The sequence below is a fragment of the Oncorhynchus masou genome, chromosome 5 (assembly GCF_036934945.1).
Source record: "Oncorhynchus masou masou isolate Uvic2021 chromosome 5, UVic_Omas_1.1, whole genome shotgun sequence".
Taxonomy (NCBI): Eukaryota; Metazoa; Chordata; class Actinopteri; order Salmoniformes; family Salmonidae; genus Oncorhynchus; species Oncorhynchus masou.
The window spans coordinates 80,192,496-80,214,055 of NC_088216.1; the positions used below are offsets into that span (position 1 = coordinate 80,192,496).

The window sequence follows — 21,560 nt, forward strand, 5'->3', positions numbered from 1 at the left end:
TGTTTGTATTCACACCCCTGTATCATTACATGTTACAATAGATTTTGGCAGCAATAACAGCTGTCTGTCATGCCCTGACCTTAGAGAGCCATTTTATTTATTTATTTGGTTAGGGTGTGATTTATTTATTTTATTTTACCTTTATTTAACCAGGCAAGTCAGTTAAGAACAAATTCTTATTTTCAATGATGGCCTAGGAACAGTGGGTTAACTGCCTGTTCAGAGGAAAAACAACAGATTTGTACCTTGTCAGCTCGGGGGTTTGAACTCGCAACCTTCTGGTTACTAGTCCAACGCTCTAACCGCTAGGCTACACTGCCGCCCCGTGAGGTGGGGTGGGCATTCTATTTTTTGTTTTCTAGGGAAGTTTCTGTCAGGCAGCTACCTGGTGGATAACGGTACACCGCAGGGGAGCGTGATTAGTCCTCTGTTGTTCTCAATCATCATCAATGATGTTTACTCTCAGGCATGGACGGATATTGGGAGTTCGTTATTTGCAGAGGATGGGGCCTTATGGAAGAGGGGAAGAAAAGTGCCATAATTAGGAAGGTACAGGAAGCAATTTGAGGTAAAGCACTAGGCAAACCTCTCTGGGATGTCCCGCTAGCTGGACACCTGTCGACAACTTCTGGTGAAATTGGAGGGCGCGTAATTCAAACATCATTAAAATCATTACAGTTATGGATATTAAACATTTTGGCACATACAAATCAAATCAAATTCGATTTGAATGTATTAAAATTATGGATAAATTAAAATTATGGATATCCCACAAAGTCAGTTTAGTTGGCGCCATCGATTTGAGTAATCCAATCCTTCAACATGCAGACAAAGGAATCCAAAAAAGCTACCACTAAACTTTGTTAAAACACGTCAAATTACATTTCTATTTCATCCTCAGGTATGCTAGAATGTAATTAAACTATAATATTTCATACGGAAAGAAGTATGTTCAATAGAAAAGTACAATTATCAGACATGCGTCCTCTTCATCTCACGCGCACAGACTAATTTCCAGCTATGACTCCCAGTGCCAAAACTCTTCCTCGTTTGGGAAGAAACAAGCCTGAAACCTTGAACAAAGACTGTTGACATCTAGAGGAAGCCATAGGAATTGCAATCTGGGAGCCGGATTTAACATTGACCCTATACGTTCTAAGGGAAGAGCATGGGATCTCAACAAAAACATTTTGGGGGGGGATTTTCTCCAAGCATATCAGTTGTGTTATAGTCTCATGCATTTCTACAAACGTCAAACAAAAAGTGTTTTCTATCCAATGCTACCAATTATATGCATATCCTGGCTTCTGGGCCTGAGTAACAGGCAGTTTACTTTGGGCAAGTCAGTCAGACAGGAAGTGGGAAAAATAGGAGCCTGAAGTGTGGGGATTCAGGTTCTCAAACAGTGTTCTTTCTTTACCAGGAGGAAGATTGGAGATGAGGTATGCTTGAGGTTATATGGGAGAAACTTGGAAAGGGTAGGGGGCTTCAGGTTCCTTGGAATATACTTTGACACTAAACTGACCTGGGCAGAACACATTGAGAGAGTGGTGGTAATGTGTAAGAAGTTGCTAAATGTGATGCGCTGTCTGATGGGGAAGGAGTGGGGGTGCTGGGTGTTCGTCATTGATGACCATGTATGCAACCACACTGCACACTGCCCTAACCCATCTGGACAAGAGGAATAACTATGTGAGAATGCTGTTCATCGACTACAGCTCGGCATTTAACACCATAGTGCCCTCCAAGCTCGTCATCAACCTCGAGACCCTGGGTCTCGACCCCGCCCTATGCAACTGGGTACTGGACTTCCTGACGGGCTGCCCCCAGGTGGTGAGGGTAGGCAACAACATCTCCACCCCGCTGATCCTCAACACTGGGGCCCCACAAGGTTGCGTTCTGAGCCCTCTCCTGTACTCTCTGTTCACCCACGACTGCGTGGCCACGCACGACTCCAACTCAATCATCAAGTTTGAGGACAACACAACAGTGGCAGGCTTGATTACCAACAACAACGAGACGGCCTACAGGGAGGAGGTGAGGGCCCTCGGAGTGTGGTGTCAGGAAAATAACCTCACACTCAACGTCAACAAACCTAAGGAGATGATTGTGGACTTCAGGAAACAGCAGAGGGAACACCCCCCTATCCACATCGATGGAACAGTAGTGGAGAGGGTAGTAAGTTTTAAGTTCTTCGGCGTACACATCACAGACAAACTGAATTGGTCTACCCACACAGACAGCATCGTGAAGAAGGCGCAGCAGCGCCTCTTCAACCTCAGGAGGCTGAAGAAATTTGGCTTGTCACCAAAAGCACTCACAAACTACTACAGATGCACAATCGAGAGCATCCTGTCGGGCTGTATCACCGGCTGGTACGGCAATTGCTCCGCCCACAACCGTAAGGCTCTCCAGAGGGTAGTGAGGTCTGCACAACGCATCACCGGGGGCAAACTACCTGCCCTCCAGGACACCTACACCACCCGATGTCACAGGAAGGCCATAAAGATCATCAAGGACAACAACCACCCGAGCCACTGCCTGTTCACCCCGCTATCATCCAGAAGGCGAGGTCAGTACAGGTGCATCAAAGCTGGGACCGAGAGACTGAAAAACAGCTTCTATCTCAAGGCCATCAGACTGTTAAACAGCCACCACTAACATTGAGTGGCTGCTGCCAACACACTGACTCAACTCCAGCCACTTTAATAATGGGAATTGATGGGAAATGATGTAAAATATATCACTAGCCACTTTAAACAATCCTACCTAATATAATGTTTACATACCCTACATTATTCATCTCATATGTATACGTATATACTGTACTCTATATCATCTACTGCATCTTTATGTAATACATGTATCACTAGCCACTTTAACTATGCCACTTTGTTTACATACTCATCTCATATGTATATACTGTACTCAATACCATCTACTGTATCTTGCCTATACCGCTCTGTACCATCACTCATTCATAAATCTTTATGTACATATTCTTTATCCCCTGACACTTGTGTCTATGAGGTAGTAGTTTTGGAATTGTTAGCTAGATTACTTGTTGGTTATTACTGCATTGTCGGAACTAGAAGCACAAGCATTTCGCTACACTCGCATTAACATCTGCTAACCATGTGTATGTGACAAATAAAATTTGATTTGATTTGATGTTGCATTGTTCTGATCTGTAATAGACTATGGCAGTATAGGGTATGGTTCAGCAGATCAGACTTCATTAGAAAGGCTACAGGGGCAAGAACTCAGAATATGTAGTGGGGCGTTTCGGGCCTCCCCAGTGGCAGCACTACAGGTGGAGATGGGGGATATGCCATTGCAGATTAGGAGACAGCAGCTGACAAAGAAATATTGGGTCAACCTACAGGAACATAGGGTGTCTCATCCTGAGAAAGGGATTTTACAGGCATGCTGGGAACATGAGGAAAGATAGAAGCTTTGGGTGGGTGGGTAATACCCAGGCGAAGGAGATGGCACTGTATGGAAGGAAGTTTAGTCCAATGGTAGCTATTCCTGCAAATCCACCACGGCTACTCCCGCCTCCAGTAGGTGATCTAGAAGTGTTGGAGAGACTAGCTGGCCATACTGTTGGCCTTGCAGTGGGTGAAGTAAGTCGTTAGTAGTAGCTATTTGCTCTAATTCATGTGCAGTGTTGATGAGTCTCCAGTCCTTTAGCTCACGTAGCAGACAAGACCTGCTTTATGAGGTGTTACAAACCCATGGCAGGATTAGACAGATGGGTATACAGATAGGATTTACTTGGGTCCCAGCCGATGTGGGGTGGAGGGGAACAAGACAGTTGATGTACTGGTTAAACAAGCACTTAGCAGTGGGGATGCTGATGTTGTAGTTTCAATGAGCAAGGCAGAGGCAAAAAGCCTGATATGGACAGTGATGGTGCAGAGATGGCAGGAGCAGTGGAATAGAGATACTAAGGGCAGACATTTATTTCAAGTACAAAGGAAAGTCAGCGAGGGGAGGATGGCAGGACGGGACCTAAGAGAGGAGGCTATGTTTTACAAGATTAAGGGTGGGACACAGCCGGTTGAATAAGAACTTAAATGTGATAGGAACGCATCCAACAGGAAGGTGTGGTTATTGCCAGGAAACAGAGACCATGGAGCATGTATTGCCACAGTGGGCAGTATCAGAGAGAAAGAGGTTGAGGTCTAGCATGAAGGGGATATAGGACATTTTAAAGAGTATATTGAGGAGAATATCATTAGATAGTTATATTTTAAGTGCAAAGGGCTGGTTGGTAAGATTTCGTTTCTCCCCGTCTCTGGCCCACACAGTACAGTAGGTGGCGGTAATACCATAACTTTGGATGCCAACCGCCGATAAACCTCACCGAAGAAGAATGGAGCATTTCCGACTACTATGTGAGGAGGCTTTTATTTAGAAAATGTGCGAAATTCCGTGACCCGGAAGTATTTTTTTGTTGCTAACGAGACACTTATCTGAGGTCGTCTGCTCGTCTTTCACGCTACTGAAAATGTCCAAACTACAGATGTTGAATGCGTTTCTTACTCAGAAATTAACAGCGGTGGCTGTGGAGATATTTGGGGCAGTGGAGAAAATGATAACAGTGTACGAGGAAGAAATGTCCCGCGCAAATGAGGAGAGCAAACGACTACAAAGACTACTGGATTCGATTTACAAACCAGAGATAAGATTACGTAAAACAGGTTTGTAGTTAACAGGCTGACTGACTGGGGAGGGTCAAGTATTTTTTTAATGTAGTCCAGGGGAGGGTCAAGTCATTTGCAATAATGAAGTGTCAGTATGTATAAGTGTTTTATAATTATTTGCTTTATTAGCCTATACACCGAGTGTACAAAACATTAAGGACACATTAAGGGTAGTCTTTAATGTCTTTCCGTGACATAGACTGACCAGGTGAAAGCTCTGATAACTTATTGATGTAATTTGTTAAATCCACTTCAGTCAGTGTAGATGAAGGGAGGAGACCGGTTAAATAAGGATGTTTAAGCCTTGAGGCATTTGGTGAATGGTCAAGACAAAATATTTAAGTGCAAAAAGAATTGCAACAATGAACGAGTATGGTAGTAACTGCCAGGCGTATGTACTGGTTTGTGTCAAGAACTGTAATGCTGCTGGGTTTTTCACGCTCGATAGTTTCCAGTGTATCAAGAATGGTCCACCACCCAAAGGACATCCAGCCAACTTGACACAACTGTGGGAGGCATTGGAGTCAACATGAGCTAGCATCCCTGTGGAACTTTTTTGACACCTTGTAGAGTCCATGCTCCGACGAATTGAGACTGTTATGATGGCTAAAGGGGAGGTGAAACCCAATATTATGAAGGTGCCCTTAATGTTTTGTACATCGATGCTGCCCCTCATGATTCTCTGCTGGAGCGCCAAATCAAGTGCGCCTCCAAGCTATTTAGCGTGGTTTCAATCAAATGATCCATAGCATATAGGCTACAAAGTGCATGCACGGAGAAGCGCAGAGTTATATTTCTAAGAGCTGCTGGGGTCATGTAAATAAAACTAGGCTGCATGGATAGTCCAACCCTGAGCCCCAGCCTGCTCAGCTAATCAAAAACGTTTGTGTGCTGCTTAACCATTGACTGTGTTGCTGCTTAACCATTGACTGTGTTGCTGCTTAACCATTGACTGTGTTGCTGCTTAACCATTGACTGTGTTGCTGCTTAACCATTGACTGTGTTGCTGCTTAACCATTGACTGTGTTGCTGCTTAACCATTGACTGTGTTGCTGCTTAACCATTGACTGTGTTGCTGCTTAACCATTGACTGTGTTGCTGCTTAACCATTGACTGTGTTGCTGCTTAACCATTGACTGTGTTGCTGCTTAACCATTGACTGTGTTGCTGCTTAACCATTGACTGTGTTGCTGCTTAACCATTGACTGTGTTGCGTAGGTGGCAGAAAAGGAGGCGAGTCAAAGGTTTCTAATGTAAATATATTTTTTATTTTCTTGCTCGTGGACTAGACTATAGCCTATATTCTGTTCAGTTTGAGAAGGAGAGCGTGAAGATGAGGAGGAACATAGGTCAACTTTGATAGCTTGCTACTACTATAATAGATTTCATTAAAAACAATGTTTCTTTCACATTATGTATTTAGTTATTGACTTCACAATAGGCCAGATGCTAGTAACTTAAAGCAGCAGCTGAGGAAATAGACAGCTCGTGGTGCTGAAAGTAGGCATAATTAATTTCAACAGTCTTCATTTGAATTAGACTGAACAAGAGGGCTTTGTTGGAGCCTATTTCTTCCAATTTAAGAAATGAGGTAGGCCTACCTTTTTGATGGATGGAATTGGGCTACAGGCTGCTATATCCATTGATTTGTCAGTCAATTTTTCCACCCACCATGCACACTTTAAATAGCCTACCTCCATGTCAGTGAAGGGCTGTTAAAGCCAAGACTAATTGAGGGGTATGAGAGGGTATGCCACAGGCCTACCTTTTTATTAAAGAAAATGCCCCCAACAGCACAGGCCTACCCCTTGTTAGCTTAACATTTTGAATAAAATAAAATGGATCCGATTCAATGCTTTTATGCTAGAACCAAGCTGTAAATTACCCTGGAAAGACGTGACTCCGATGCATATGGGGATATCATTGTTTTGTTTCTTTGACATTCAAAGGCTGATTTTGCTTGACAAGTAAAGTAATTCTGTCATTATCAATTAAGATGTTTACTTTCTGTACAATAGATGTTTAAACCCAGACAGCTTTTAGGGAAGCACTTGTGACCTTCTCTCATTGGGTTGAGCCATGGAAGAAGTGTAGCCAGCAGTTAATCTTAAATGTCTCTGCATCAGTAGGCCTACTCTGTCTGGGGTGGAAGGTTAGGCCTACCATGCACAGATTCCTATTATTTGCAAACAGGAACAGTTTTGTTGCAAACAAGACACACTAATTTGGCATTGGAGAAGTATGATAAGTTAAACACAGGCTATGTCTCTGTCCATTCTTAGCCTCTAATTTTGGTAATTTTTATAGTATTAAAATAAGATTCAGCTAAAGTAAAATTATCTAATGCTCTGTTCTGTCCAAGAAGGGAGGGTAAACAGTAGACATGTTCTCTCCTATCCACTTAGTTTTTTTTATTTGGGGTAAAGGGTAGGGTACATTTTTTTCAAGTGTTCAGGCCATGGAGGGTTTAGGTAAAATATTCTCAACAAAAATAAAAATGCAACAGTTAAAGATTTTACTGAGTTCCAGTTCATATTAGGAAATCTGTCAATTAAAATAAATGTATGCCCTAATCTATGCATTTCACATGAGTAGAAATACAGTTGTGCATCTGTTGGTCACAGATACTTATTTTTTTACGGTAGGGGAGTGGATCAGAAAACCAGTCAATATCTGGTGTGACCACCATTTGCCTCATTCAGCGTGGCATCTCCTTAGCGTAGAGTTGATCAGGCTGTAGATTGTGGCCTATAGAATGGTGTCCCACTCCACTTTGATTTGCTCAGCAAAATGGCGCCGGAAGAAATGGCAGCCGTTTTACGGGCGCCCAGCCAATTGTGCTATTGTGTTTTTTTTCGCGTTATTTGTAACTTATTTTTTACATAATGTTTCTGCAACCATATCTTACGACAAAAAAAATAGTTTCTGGATATCAGGACAGCGATCACTCACCTTGGATTAGACAGATGTTTTCTTCAATAAGCAGGAAGCACGGGGCATTCTCCAAACACCCGACAGGGCCAACATCCCCACTATTTACAAGAGGAGGAGATGCAGGTATAGAGGACACAGAGCAGGATGCCTCATGAGGACCCACAGGAGGCGAGTGGGAAAGCTGCCATTACCATCAATATTACTCGCCAATGTGCAATCACTGGACAATAAATTAGACGAGGTACGATTACGAATATCCTACCAACGGGACATCAAAAACTGTAATATCCTATGTTTTACGGGATCGTGGCTGAATGACAACCTGGATATTCAGCTAGCGGGATATATGCTGCACCGGCAAGATAGAACACGAGGGTGGTGGTCTGTGCATATTTGTAAACAACAGCTGGTGCACTAAGTCTCTAAGGAAGTCTCTAGATTTTGCTCGCCTGAAGTAGAGTATATTGTGATAAATTGCAGGCCACATTACTTGCCTAGAGTTTTCAGCTACACTTTTCATGGCTGTTTATTTACTACCACAGACAGATGCTGGCACTAAGACTGCACTCAGTCAGCTGTATAAGGAAATAAGCAAACGGGGAACCACTCAACCAGTGGCGGCGCTCCTAGTTTAATGCAAGGAAACTTAAATCATTTCTACCAAATTTCTATCAACATGTTAAATGTGCAAACCAGAGGGGGAAAAAATTCTAGATCACCTGTACTCCACACACAAAGACGCATACAACGCTCTCCCTCGCCCTCCATTTGGTAAATCCGACCACAACTCTATCCTCCTGATTCCTGCTTACAAGCAAAAATTAAAGCAGGAAGCAACAGTGACTCAGTATATAAAAAAGTGGTCAGATGAAGCAGATGATAAACTACAGGACTCTTTTGCTATCACAGACTGGAACATGTTCCGGGATTCTTCCGATGGCTTTGAGGAGTACACCACATCAGTCACTGGCTTTATCAATAAGTGCATCGAGGACGTTGTCTCCACTGTGACTGTACGTACATACCCCAGCCAGAAGCCATGGATTACAGGCAACATCCACACTGAGCTAAAGGGTAGAGCTGCCTCTTTCAAGGTGCGGGACTCTTAACCCGAAAGCTTACAAGAAATCCTGCTATGCCCTGCGACAAACCATCAAACAGGCAAAGCGTCAATGCAGGTGTAAGATTGAATCATACTACACCGGCTTTGAAGCTCGTCTTATGTGGCAGGGCTTGCAAACTATTAGACTACAAAGGAAAGCACAGTCGCGAGCTGCCCAGTGACACGAACCTACCAGATGAGCTAAATCATTTGTATTCTTTCTTCGAGGAAAGCTGCACTGAGGCATGCATGAGCGCATCAGCTGTTCCGGACGACTGTGATCACGCTCTCCGTAGCCGACGTGAGTAAGACCTTTAGACAGGTCAACATACAAATGGCTGCGGGGCCCGACTAATTACCAGGACGTGTGCTCCGGGCAACTGGCAGGTGTCTTCATTGACATTTTCAATATATCCTTGATTGAGTAATGCCAACATGTTTCAAGCAGACCACCATAGTCCCTGTGCCCAAGAACACAAAGGCAACCTGCCAAAATTACTACAGACCCGTAGCACTCACGTCTGTAGCCATGAAGTGCTTTGAAAGGCTGGTAATGGCTCACATCAACACCATTATCCTAAACCTTAGTCCCACTCCAATTTGCATACCACCCAAACAGATCGACAGATGATGCAATCTCTATTGCACTCCACACTGCCCTTTCCCACCTGGACAAAAGGAACACTTATGTGAGAATGCTATTCATTGACTACAGCTTAGTGTTCAACACCATAGTGCCCTCAAAGCTCATCATTAAGTCAAGGATCCTGGGAATAAACACCTCCCTCTGCAACTGGATCCTGGACTTCCCCCAGGTGGTGAGGGTAGGTAGCAACAACTGCGCAAAACTGAATGCACGAAACACTGCTTTTAACCAGGGCAAGGTGACGGGAAACACGACCGAATACAAACAGTGTAGCTATTGCCTCCACGGCAATCAAACAAGCTAATCGTCAGTATAGAGACAAAGTAGAGTCGCAATTCAATGGCTCAGACACGAGGTATGTGGCAGGGTTTACAATCAATCACAGATTACAAAAAGAGAACCAGCCCTGTCACGGACCAGGATGTCTTGCTCCCAGACAGACGAAACCACTTCTTTGCTTGCTTTGAGGACAATACAGTGCCACTGACACGGCCCGCTACCAAAAGGAGACAACTCTCCTTCACTGCAGCCGACGTGAGTAAATCATTTAAACGTGTTAACCCTCGCAGGCCCAGACGGCATCCCCAGCCGTGTCCTCAGAGCATGCGCAGACCAGCTGGCTGGTGTGTTTACGGACATATTCAATCAATCCTTATCCCAGTCTGCTGTTCCCACATGCTTCAAGAGGGCCATCATTGCTCCTGTTCCTAATAAAGCTAAGGTAACTGAGCTAAACACCTACCACCCCGTAGCACTCACTTCCGTCATCATGAAGTGCTTTGAGAGAGTAGTCAAGGACCATATCACCTCCACCCTACCTGACACCCTAGACCCACTCCAATTTGCTTACCGCCCCAATACGTCCACAGACGACGCAACCACACTGAACATTGCCCTAACCCATCTGGACAAGAGGAATACATATGTGAGAATGCTGTTCGACTACAGCTCAGCATTTAACACCATAGTACCCTCCAAACTCGTCTTCAAGCTCGAGACCCTGGGTCTTGACCCCGCCCTGTGCAACTGGGTACTGGACTTCCTGACTGGCCGCCCCCAGGTGGTGAGGGTAGGTAACATCTCCACCCCGCTGATCCTCAACACTGGGGCCCCACAAGGGTGCGTTCTCAGCCCTCTCCTGTACTCCCTGTTCACCCACGACTGCGTGGCCATGCACGCCTCCAACTCAATCATCAAGTTTGCAGACGACACTACAGTGGTAGGCTTGATTGCCAACAACGACAAGACGGTCTACAGGGAGGAGGTGAGGGCCCTCGGATTGTGGTGTCAGGAAAATAACCTCGCACTCAACGTCAACAAAACAAAGCAGGTGATCGTGGACTTCAGGAAACAGCAGAGGGAGCACCCCCCTATCCACATCGACGGGACAGTAGTGGAGAGGGTAGTAAGTTTTAAATTCTGTGGCGTACACATCACGGACAAACTGAATTGGTAAACAATGCGGCTTAATATAATGTTTACATACCCTACATTACTCATCTCATATGTATATACTGTACTCAATACCATCTACTGCATCTTGCCTATGCCGTTCTGTACCATCACTCATTTATATATCTTTATGTACATGTTCTTCATCCCTTTACACTTGTGTGTGTATAAGGTAGTTGTTGTGAAATTGTTAAGTTAGATTACTCGTTGGTTATTACTGCATTGTCGGAACTAGAAGCACAAGCATTTCGCTACACTCGCATTAACATCTGCTAACCATGTGTATGTGACAAATAACATTTGATTTGACAAGAACATTCCTCCCGGCCAAACCCTCCCCTAACATGGACAGCGCTGGGCCAATTGTGCGCCGCCCCGTAGGTCTCCCGGTTGCGGCAGATCCTGGACTCATACCAGGATCTCTAGTGGTACAGCTAGCATTCCGATGCAGTGCATTAGACCACTGCGCCACTCGGGAGGTGACAGCAACCAAATTGAGTTGGTTGGGATGAGTCAGATCGCAGAGTGAAGGAAAAGCAGCCAACAAGTGCTCAGCATATTACATTTACATTTACATTTAAGTCATTTAGCAGACGCTCTTATCCAGAGCGACTTACAAATTGATATGTGGGAACTCCTTTAATACTGTTGGAAAAGCATTCCAAGTGAAGCTGGTTGAGAGAATGCCAAGTGTGTGCAAAGCTGTCAAGGCAAAGGGTGGCTATTTGAAGAATCTCAAATATAAAATATTTTGGTTTGTTTAACACTTATTTTGGTTTCTCCATGATTCCATATGTGTTATTTCATAGTTTAGATGTCTTCACTATTATTCTACAATGTAGAATAATAATTTAAATCTACAATGTAGAAATAGTAAAAGTAAACTCTTGAATGAGTAGGTGTTCTAAAACTTTTGACTGATAGTGTTCACGTTTAAAAATTTCAACAACAGAACAGATTACTTTCGGTCAACCAATATTTTGGGGGGGGGGGCGGGGTCAACCCTAACACAGAACTGTCAACCACCCTTAACTTGGCGATACATTTTTTTTAAATGTTTTTTTTAACGAGAACCAAGATAGTATCTTCTAAAATGTCTGTGTCCAATTGCGTTTGAATTTAGAAAATGCTCCATTATTAAAATAAATGTTATGCTCCATTAGGAGCTATATATATATATATATATATATACGCCGCAATCTTGTATATTTCAAATGTTTTACTCATTGATCGAGACAGTTGAGTGTCATCATGATGTGGTACTTTGGGGTGGACCTAGCTCTCAAACTCTAGGAGGCATTCTGCCTTCTCTCTGCAGTTCTCAGACATTTGCTTCTCCCACGACTGCCTCGTGAACTTAAATCACAACGATGTTTTAACGCTTCGAAACGTCAATCATCGCTTTTGAAACACATGGCCCTTTCATCAGCGAGAAAGAATCCTTCAAATAAGAAAGGTTGACATACTGTAGCGGTTAAAGATCCATACAGCTATGGGGGCCTGCACTTCCCGAGTTACGCTTACACATAGTAGTTCAGAGCATGCTAGATAGCTCATTTACACCGGTGGTTCGCCTCTTGTCTTCTGTCTGTTTTCCGGAAACAAGCTCTGTAACATGGAGATATGGCCATGTGGGAAGACTAACACTATCAAGGTGTATCAATTGAACCTTTTTTTTTTTTTTCAATGATTTCTCGCTGATATGAAAGATAAAATCCTTCTACTTTCAATACCTTACGCAAGTGACGTGTGTTTAAAGTTCAGATTGAGCGTTGTGGAGCATAACAAAACTCCCCCCTATAGAAGACACCTTCTTCCAATGACTCTAGTGTCATGTAATGTAAATTATTCATGATCAAGGGCTAGGGTGGCCCACCTGTCTCATCAATGAGAAGATTATAAATAGACCAGATTTAGACCAATGACTCAACATATGACCTTATAACTGCAATGGCACTGTAGCACTTTGTATGGTTTACAAAGTACAAATTGATTTTTGAGAATGATATGCTCATGATGGTGTATTAATGTCTGTTTTTATGGGGTGAAGCCAAAGACAAATTTCCACATTGCGTCGACAATAACGTTTTTCTAAAGCAGAAATTATTAATTGAAGGTGGACAAGGCTTTTTGTGACATTTTGGACTTACCCAGGCCTCCTTTAAGACTCTTTCATTTGTAGGTGATACAGAGTAAACATATGTGTCATGTGTAACTTTACCGCTTGCTCTGTATAATATGAGTAGTATTTACATTTCTAACGATTTGCTTAAATTTATGAGTACTGACAAATATAAACATGAATATTGAAAATATTTTATATGGCAAAAGTTTCAATATATTGTTGAACATAAAAGAATAGATAATACTACTCATATTACAGAGCAAGCAATAAAGCTTCAAATTATACTTTTGCTTTGTAGCACGTACAGATGAAACATGTCGTAAGAGGCCTGGGTAAGGACAAATTGTCACAATATTCCAACTTCAAATCATTATTTCTTAATCATGCTTTAAGATATTTCAAGAATCCTTCTTCCTTCTATAGATTACATTTGGTGAAAATCCCCAAAATCATGGTTTTGTTCTAGTTTTGTGAGGAATCACCCGTAAATCTTAGTATCAGACTATAAGATTAACAGTATCAAAAGTATTGTACATTTTATGTTGGCCTATTTCCCTTATGTTACCTTCTCCATCACTCCAGAACCCCAGCAGCTCACTGTCCCTGTCCCTGAGGAGGTTCCCTGTGAGCAGGAGTGGAGCCCAGGTCTGGAGCAGGAGGACTCAGACCCCACACAGATTAAAGAGGAACAGGAGGACCCAGATCACACACAGATTAAAGAGGAACAGGAGGAGATCAAGACCAGACAGGAGGAAGAGCAGCTTCAGGGGCTGGAGTCTGATATCAAAGAGTTCATATTCACTCCTTCCTGTGTGAAAAATGACTGTGATCAGGACCCCCCTCAGCCCTCACGACTTTCCCAAACCCTAACAATGCAGACCAGAGAGAGAGACTTAGTATGCATCAGCACAACCACAGAGATGGAAACTGAACCTGATGGCGAAGTTTACAGAGGAACAGAATCAAACAGTTACTCTCCGCCCGTCGCTGTAGTAAATGGAGCTCAATGTGAAGTCAGTGAAAATGTTAATGGGGGGGTGCCAGTGTTAAAGCTACTACCAGTGTTAAAGCTACTCAAATCAAAGAGAATGTGGACAAATGAGAGACAAAATTCCAATACCTCTGCAGAGGGCTGGAAAACCGATGCGATGACCAATCAGAAATCAGCCAGTCATGGCAATGCTGCTCCTTGTTGCAAAGTGTGTGGGAAGTCTTTTAAATTTCTGGTGGCTTTAATTAATCATGCGCAAACAGTACATGCAAATGATGCAAAACATATGTGTGGTGTGTGTGGAAAAAACATGAACTCTTCTCAATGTATGATAGAACACCAACAATCTCACATTGCAGAAAAACCTTTTTGTCATATTTGTGGCAAATGTTTCCATTGTAATGCTAAACTGAGAACGCATATGCGTGTCCACACAGGAGAGAGACCATATTGGTGCCAAAAATGTGGCAAAGGCTTCAGGCAGCAGCAAAACCTGAAAGAGCATATGAGGACTCATACAGCGGAAAAACCGTATCGGTGCGAAGAATGTGGCAAATGCTTCAAACACTCGAGCAGCCTGACCGTGCATATGAGGAACCACACGGGGGAGAGACCATATAAGTGCCATTTTTGTGAGAAATCCTTTGTCTCAGCAAGTAAACGAAGTCTCCACCAACGGATTACATTGGAAAGAACTGGAAACTGTTTCAGTGCAGCCAGTGCAGCAGAAGCTTTAGTCATGTGGGGACCCTGAGAAAGCACATGAAGAACATGTACAAACAGTGCCCCCAATTCCAAACCAACACCGCACCCCAAGCGACTCACGTTGCGTTCCTTCCAATGTCACATGTTGCTGAACTTAGAGGGTCACTTTCAGAATGGAGATTGTAATTAGCCCCTAACCCCTCAAGAATTTTCACTGATTCATCTTTGGGAGAACAATGAAATCTCCTGCAGTGATCATTCAGTGACAGAAGACATGTAATGTACACAGAAGCATGTAGTGTGATACATTTAAATCTTATCCAGAGTAACTTATATTTATTGTGTTCATCTTAAGGCAAGGTTTCCCAAAGTAGGTCCTAGGCCTCCCCGAGTGCACGTTTTTGTTTTTTTGCTTTGCACTACACAACTGATTTCAAATCATCATCAAAGTTTTATGAGTTGGTTATTTGAATCAGCTATGTAGTGCTAGGGGGAAGAAAATAAAAAAAAGTTCACCCAGGAGAAACCCTTTTGAGAAGCTCTGGTAACTAGGTAACAAGACCATATGTCACAGTCATATAGTAAAAAAAAAAAATGTTTAAAAGGTGAAGATGCTGTAAATCTATATAAATGCATATAGTGACCACTGAATTGCTGTTACTGTAGGATAGACAGTCCTACACCCTTCCACATTCTGTGATTTATTTTTGAATTCATTGTTTGTTTTTTGTATACCAAGCTGAGAATATATGGACAATCTGTGCTGTCATGTAGGATGTTCATGTAACGGTGTTGTTATTGAGGCATAGTTTTACTTTGTCTGTAATATATCTGCTGTGAGAAAATGGAAAATAAGTTTAAAAAAATAAGCGCTCTCCTTTGTCTTTTGCCGCCATGCAGCTTAGCAAATGTTAAAATAAAATAGATATTGAATTGAAATAATTTAAAAAATATATGTTTTGGCTTTAGTGTGTATGCTTAGGCTACTTAAGGCATTTAAATCTAGTACACGATTAACTTAATTGAGAACAGAGACCAAATGCAATATGACATTTTATTAAATAGTTTGGGAAATGGCCTTCTCTTGAGGGAAGATCCTCAGAGCCAGATGATGTGATTACAATGGGTAAGTTTGACACATAAATACATTGCAAGAGTTACTCCCATTGGTTGAGAGAGAGAGTTGTAATTGTAAGAGTAAGCAGATATGTTAAACAGCGAGTGTGAGAAATGTACATTTTTGTGCCATGCTCATACTGTAGGCTGTAAGGTAAGTAGGTGTATGACATTTCCCGTGGCTAACAGAAGAGATATGATGGTAACATGTGTAACTGCTAACATTCCCACGAAGCACATAGAATAGGACACTGAATTATGTATTGCATAATGTATTAAGTTAGTGAGTATTCAGAACAGCTTAATGATTGAAATTTTGCAAACTACATTGAGTGTGAGGATCAGGATGAGTTATAAAGTCCTCAATATCCAAATTAAACCTCTGGGCTATTTCACATCATGATAAACAACTTCATCTGAGACAGCCATATTTGAGCACAGACAAAATCCCAATCAGAAGCTTTTACAGCCCACTTCACCCCAAGACACACCCTAAACTTAAAACCTAAACAACCCACTTGGCCAGGATGGTCAAAGCCCATTAAAATGTGGTGTTAAGTCTTGGTCTTTTTGCCAACCCAAACTCTTTTCCTAACCTTAACCTAATTATCCTAGCCTGTTACAAAAAGTCAATTCTGACAGACTATACCCTTTCAAGACATAACCATACAGCATTGTCCTTCAGTGTTGTAAATAGTCCCTAACCACGTTGCCATCCAGTTATGAGTAAAGTCATACTGTATTTTAAAAAATAAAAACGACAGCTGTGATTGAAACAGGAAGTTTCGGTACGATTTAATAAATGCCGACAGATAATTAGTTTGTTTTACATGGTGATAGATTTTTTGTGTCGGTAAAATTATTAAGCGAGAAATGGCGCTGCGAATGCTTTTATATGCAAATATTGATATTATAACCATATCGAAGTAAACTTGAAGTCACGCGATGACATGTTGTGTGGTCCTCCCATTACGACTCGTCGGGAAAGGTGCACACGCGTACCACGTGGGGTGTGGGATACCACATTCACCATATGAATGGTGTAATTAATATTTTTCCACCTTTTTTAATGGGGTGATTGGTGGCTAATTGGGTGGATATGCAGTTTATTGACAAGGTTACAGATTAAATCAGTTATGATGCATGTCACAGGGTGGGGAAAGTGCAAGGTGATGAGTTTGATGCTCCTTTCCAATAAATATCGAGGGTATTTTCCAGGTGGCATGATGATCGATGCTTGACAAATAATCCCACTTCTGACACCAATGTAATGAAACAGCAGGGAGCAGGTCTCGAACCCTCGACCTTCTAGTCCGAGGTCCGGCGTGCTATCGACAGTGCCACAAAAGCATGCTCGTGTGGCAGAGTCGATTTCCGGTCGTTACATTATTCTCGGTTTTATCCATCATAATCTCCTGTAAATTTCACGTCATATGTATTGAATTCAAAATAAAATTATTTGTGAACATGAAAAATAAGGTTGAGAATTTATTTTCGAGGACAGGTGAAATAATGGATGTTGAAATCAAACCAAACAAAACCCCAAAACTTGTAAGAATCATTTTAAAGCGAGCGCAAAACGGACAAATTATGAAAGATATATATATTTGAAAACTAATGCAAAAAAAATGTTTTCGGTTCAACTTTCCCAGCAACCAATCTTCTTGAATACATTTTGCCTAGGCTCTTGCCTGCATGTACTACCTTTTTGGTTACGCTACTTGTATCTTTGCTTTCGATGTCTGTTTTTTTGCTTTCACTGCCAGTCTTTTCGATTGTGAGTTTTGGCATATTTTTTTTCTGTGAAAGGCTGGTTTAGAGGGAAGCGTAGACAATGAGTCTCCATTGGTCCGCTAGTTTTGTAGTGACGATTCGTCTTAACCCAATCAATGAACATGATAGGCATGCTTTTTTTTAAATGTTTAATTCATAATACAAAAATCTACTTGCATTGCTACATCAAACATGTCTAGCAAACCAAACACAGGTATTAATACTCAAACATACAAAAAATATCAATAAAATAATACAAAAAAAGTACATTTAAGTGCAATTATATTCACTCTGAAAAGATCTTATAATGATTCATGAAGATGTTATTCTTGTTATTCACTAGGGTTAATGTTTTAATAAGATAATTCAATCAGAAAGATGTGTAATTTTGGAATTTTTGTTTGTGTATAAAGTATTTGGCAACAAGAATTTAAAAAACGAACAATCATCTCAGTGGTTTTGTTATCATCGCAATAGTAACATATATCTTTCATGTCAAAAATATAGGCAGTGTTCATAATAGTAAATAAGTACTTTGCAAGGTTTTCCCAAAATTCTGACACAAATTTACATTCAAAGAACAAGTGAGACAGATTCTCACCTTTTTTTCACAGAAAACGCAGATATCATCAATAGCCATACATTTGGAAATCATAAAATTACATGGATATATCTTGTGTAAAATGTTGTAGTGCACTTCCTTAACTCTGTTTGGTATACAGTATGTGTAAGGGCTTAACCATGCATTTTTCCAGACAATGTCAGGAATAAGCATGTTCCAGAAAAACTTTCCCAACTGTGTAAGTTGGTTTTGTGAATGAAGAATTTGTCTTATATTTATTACAACAAGATCTTTCAAGTAAACCCATGCCTTCCAATCTGAGTTCTGGATAAACTCTGTAGTCATTCCCAAAATTAAGATGAGTTTTCATAAGTGTAGTTAGACCACTGGGAATGGCTTTGATCGCAGAAATAAACTCTCTGAAAGGTATTGGAAACTCTTTCAATGTTATAAATTGTTCCTATGTGAGAATATTACCCTTGTTGTTGTCAAATATCAAGAACAAAGTCAATATTCCTCTCATTCCAGCTGGGGTAGAACAATGACTTATTCCTTACAGTTCTGTCTGAATTATTCCACAAAGAGAGCTTTTATGAGGAGAAAAAATGTGCAGGAAACATATTTTCCAGGCCATTAACTTCTTGAAACTCCCCATCCCGGATCCGGGTTTGTGACTAAAGCCTCAGGCTCATTAGCATAACGCAACGTTAACGATTTCTGAAAATCGCAAATAAAATGAAAATAATGCGTCTGCTCTCAAGCTTAGCCTTTTCTTAACAACACTGTCATCTCAGATTTTCAAAATATGCTTTTGAACCATAGAAATTGACTAATTTGTGTAAGAGTATGCAAAGCTAGCATAGCATTTTGAGTAGCATTTAGCACGCAACATTTTCACAAAAACCAGATAACCAAATAAATAAAATCATTTACCTTTGAAGAGCTTCTGATGTTTTCAATGAGGAGACTCTCAGTTACATACCAAATGCGCAGTTTTTCCTGAAAGCGTCTGTGTGTAGGAGAAATCGTTCCGTTTTCTACATTGCGTCTGCTAAACGAACCGAAAATTCAGTCACCTACAACGTAAAACTTTTCCGGATTAACTACATAATATCGATCGAAACATGGCAAACGTTGTTTGGAATCAATTGTTTTTTCACATATCTCTTCATTGATATGCAGTTCGTGGAAGCTTGCTTTCCTCTCTGTATCGCATGGAAAAATACTGGCAGGTGACTTTTGCGCACCAATTTCGGCGCAGGACACCGGGCGGACACCTGGTAAATGTGGTCTCTTATGGTCAATCTTCCAATGATCTACCCACAAATACGTCACAATGCTGCAGACACCTTGGGAAACGACAGAAAGGGTTGACTCACTCCTCTCGCATTCACAGCCATATAAGGAGACAATGGAAAACAGAGCCTCAAAAATCCTTGTCATTTCCTGGATGCCATAATCTTGGTTTTGCCTGAAGCTCACGTTCTAGGGCACGCACAGAGAATATCTTGGTATTTCTGGACACGTCAGAGTGTTTTCTTTCGAACGCTATCAATTATATGCATAGTCGAGCATCTTTTTGTGACAAAATATCTTGTTTAAAACGGGAACGTTTTTCATCCAAAAATGAAATAGCGCCCCCATAGATGTAAGAGGTTAAAGCTTGTTGGTGAAACCTAGCCAATTTCGCAGGTAATCTTACGGGAATATAATTTAATTTCAGTAAAAATTGAAGACCTCCCAATTTATTAAACACATTATTTGGAATGAAATACCATATTGAATCAGTATCGATCAAACATTTTTTTCAACCAGTTTATCTTGAGAGTTATTTATGTCAACAAAATCCAACACTTCTAGCCTGCCTTCAACACTTGCCAAAGAAAAGGAAGTAAATAGATTTGTTATTCTGTTAACCGCCGCTACCTCTGCCGAGCGTAGTTTTCCGTCGGAGTAATCCTCTCGAGGTTCACTGTTTGTTTTATTGTTCACATTGATACTTATCTTATTTGTGTTCTTTCTTTTTTAATGCAGGAGTTCGTTTTCAATTCACTCAATATCGTTAGTCTGAATGCTAGGGGTTTGAGAAGTCTTACAAAAAGAAAAGCTTTATTTTTATACTGTAAACGCAGTAATGCAGATTTTGTCCTTTAGGAACCTCATTCGGGTGAAAGTGATTTGATATTTTGGAAAGCACAATGGGGAGATAAGGCCTATTTTAGTCATGGATCAAATCATTCTGCTGGTGTTTTGACACTTATTCACAAGTTTAAAGGTGACATTCTAGAATCCACATCTTCACAAGGCGGCAGATGGGTCATGGTAACTGTCAAACTTGACAATGCTATTTTCATCATCTGTAATGTATATGGACATAACTCACATGCTCCTAATAAGACCACTTTTTTTACCCAATTTACCAGGAAAGTACAGGATTTAAGCAACAAATACTCAGAGGCTTTTCTAATTATTTCAGGGCATTTCAATGAAACACCTGATGCATCTGCTGATCGTTTTCTGCCTAGAACGAGTGAAAACCCTCAAAATAGTAACATCATTATATTATGCAAGGATCTCTTTGTTGAGGATGCCTGGCGTTATTTCAATCCAGATGCTAAGGGTTGGACCACCAAAACTATGTCACGTCAATCTAGAATAGATGTATTCCTAATTTAACCTTTTTGTTGCTTTTTTTCTTCTTTTGCCTACTTAAGTAGACGATCTGACGTCACTACTACGCGCCAATTATTTCCCCATGTGTCCGAATGTTCTGAACATGCGGGCATGGGAGAAGATTTGGCGCGTAGTGGTGACGTCAGATCGTCCACTTAACTAGTTTAAAGAAAAAAAAGCATGTCTATCATGTTCAAATATTTTTTAATTAATTTGCCAGTTTTGCTCTCGCTTTAAAATTTGTTGATTACAAGTTTTTGGGTTTTGCTTTTGATGTCTTATTTTTGTTTACAATTCTATACATTTTTCTTTCAATTGTTTTGGGTTTTGATTTCAATATCCATTAATACACCCGTTCTCGAAAATATGTTTACATTCTTAACTTTATTTTTCATGTCCACGATTTATTTTATTTTGAATTCAATACATATGGCGTATACATATACTGTATCTGTTGGCTGGATCGCACGTTCTAAAACCAGAGTAGGCACTTGGCTATTTAACACAACAGTTTTTAACAGAACTATAGGAAAATGCGATGGAAACACATGAACTTCAGATTTGGACTTGATACATGAAAAGTTAAGCGAGAGAGAGTTCACAGAAAAAGAAGCAATGTCATCACGCACTGAATTTTATCCGCACTAAATCCGTTTGGTGGAAACACCACTAGTGGGAAAACCTGTCGCTAGTTGGATGGAAACCTAGATACAGTGTCGTGACATTTTGTTACTTCGAATGAGGGCCCGTGTCTATAAATGTTTTGTTTTAT

General features: G+C 41.1%; 1 protein-coding gene across 1 annotated transcript; it reads left to right on the plus strand.

The window, feature by feature from the left end:
• The first annotated feature begins 4,464 nt into the window (after positions 1 to 4,464).
• Positions 4,465 to 16,160, plus strand: LOC135540339 (zinc finger protein 23-like). Its single transcript, XM_064966930.1, has 2 exons — positions 4,465 to 4,706; positions 13,551 to 16,160. Exons 1-2 carry the CDS (start codon positions 4,514 to 4,516, stop codon positions 14,711 to 14,713), a joined length of 1,356 nt encoding a protein of 451 aa, XP_064823002.1. The 5' UTR covers positions 4,465 to 4,513; the 3' UTR covers positions 14,714 to 16,160.
• The last annotated feature ends 5,400 nt before the right edge of the window (positions 16,161 to 21,560 follow it).

What these genes read in the sequence shown, in the direction of transcription:
- LOC135540339 (XM_064966930.1), top strand. Translation starts at nt 4,514, where the DNA reads ATGTCCAAACTACAGATGTTGAATGCGTTTCTTACTCAGAAATTAACA. An exon ending in GATAAGATTACGTAAAACAG is followed by an intron (nt 4,707 to 13,550) that starts GTTTGTAGTTAA and finishes CCATCACTCCAG; the next exon opens with AACCCCAGCAGCTCACTGTC.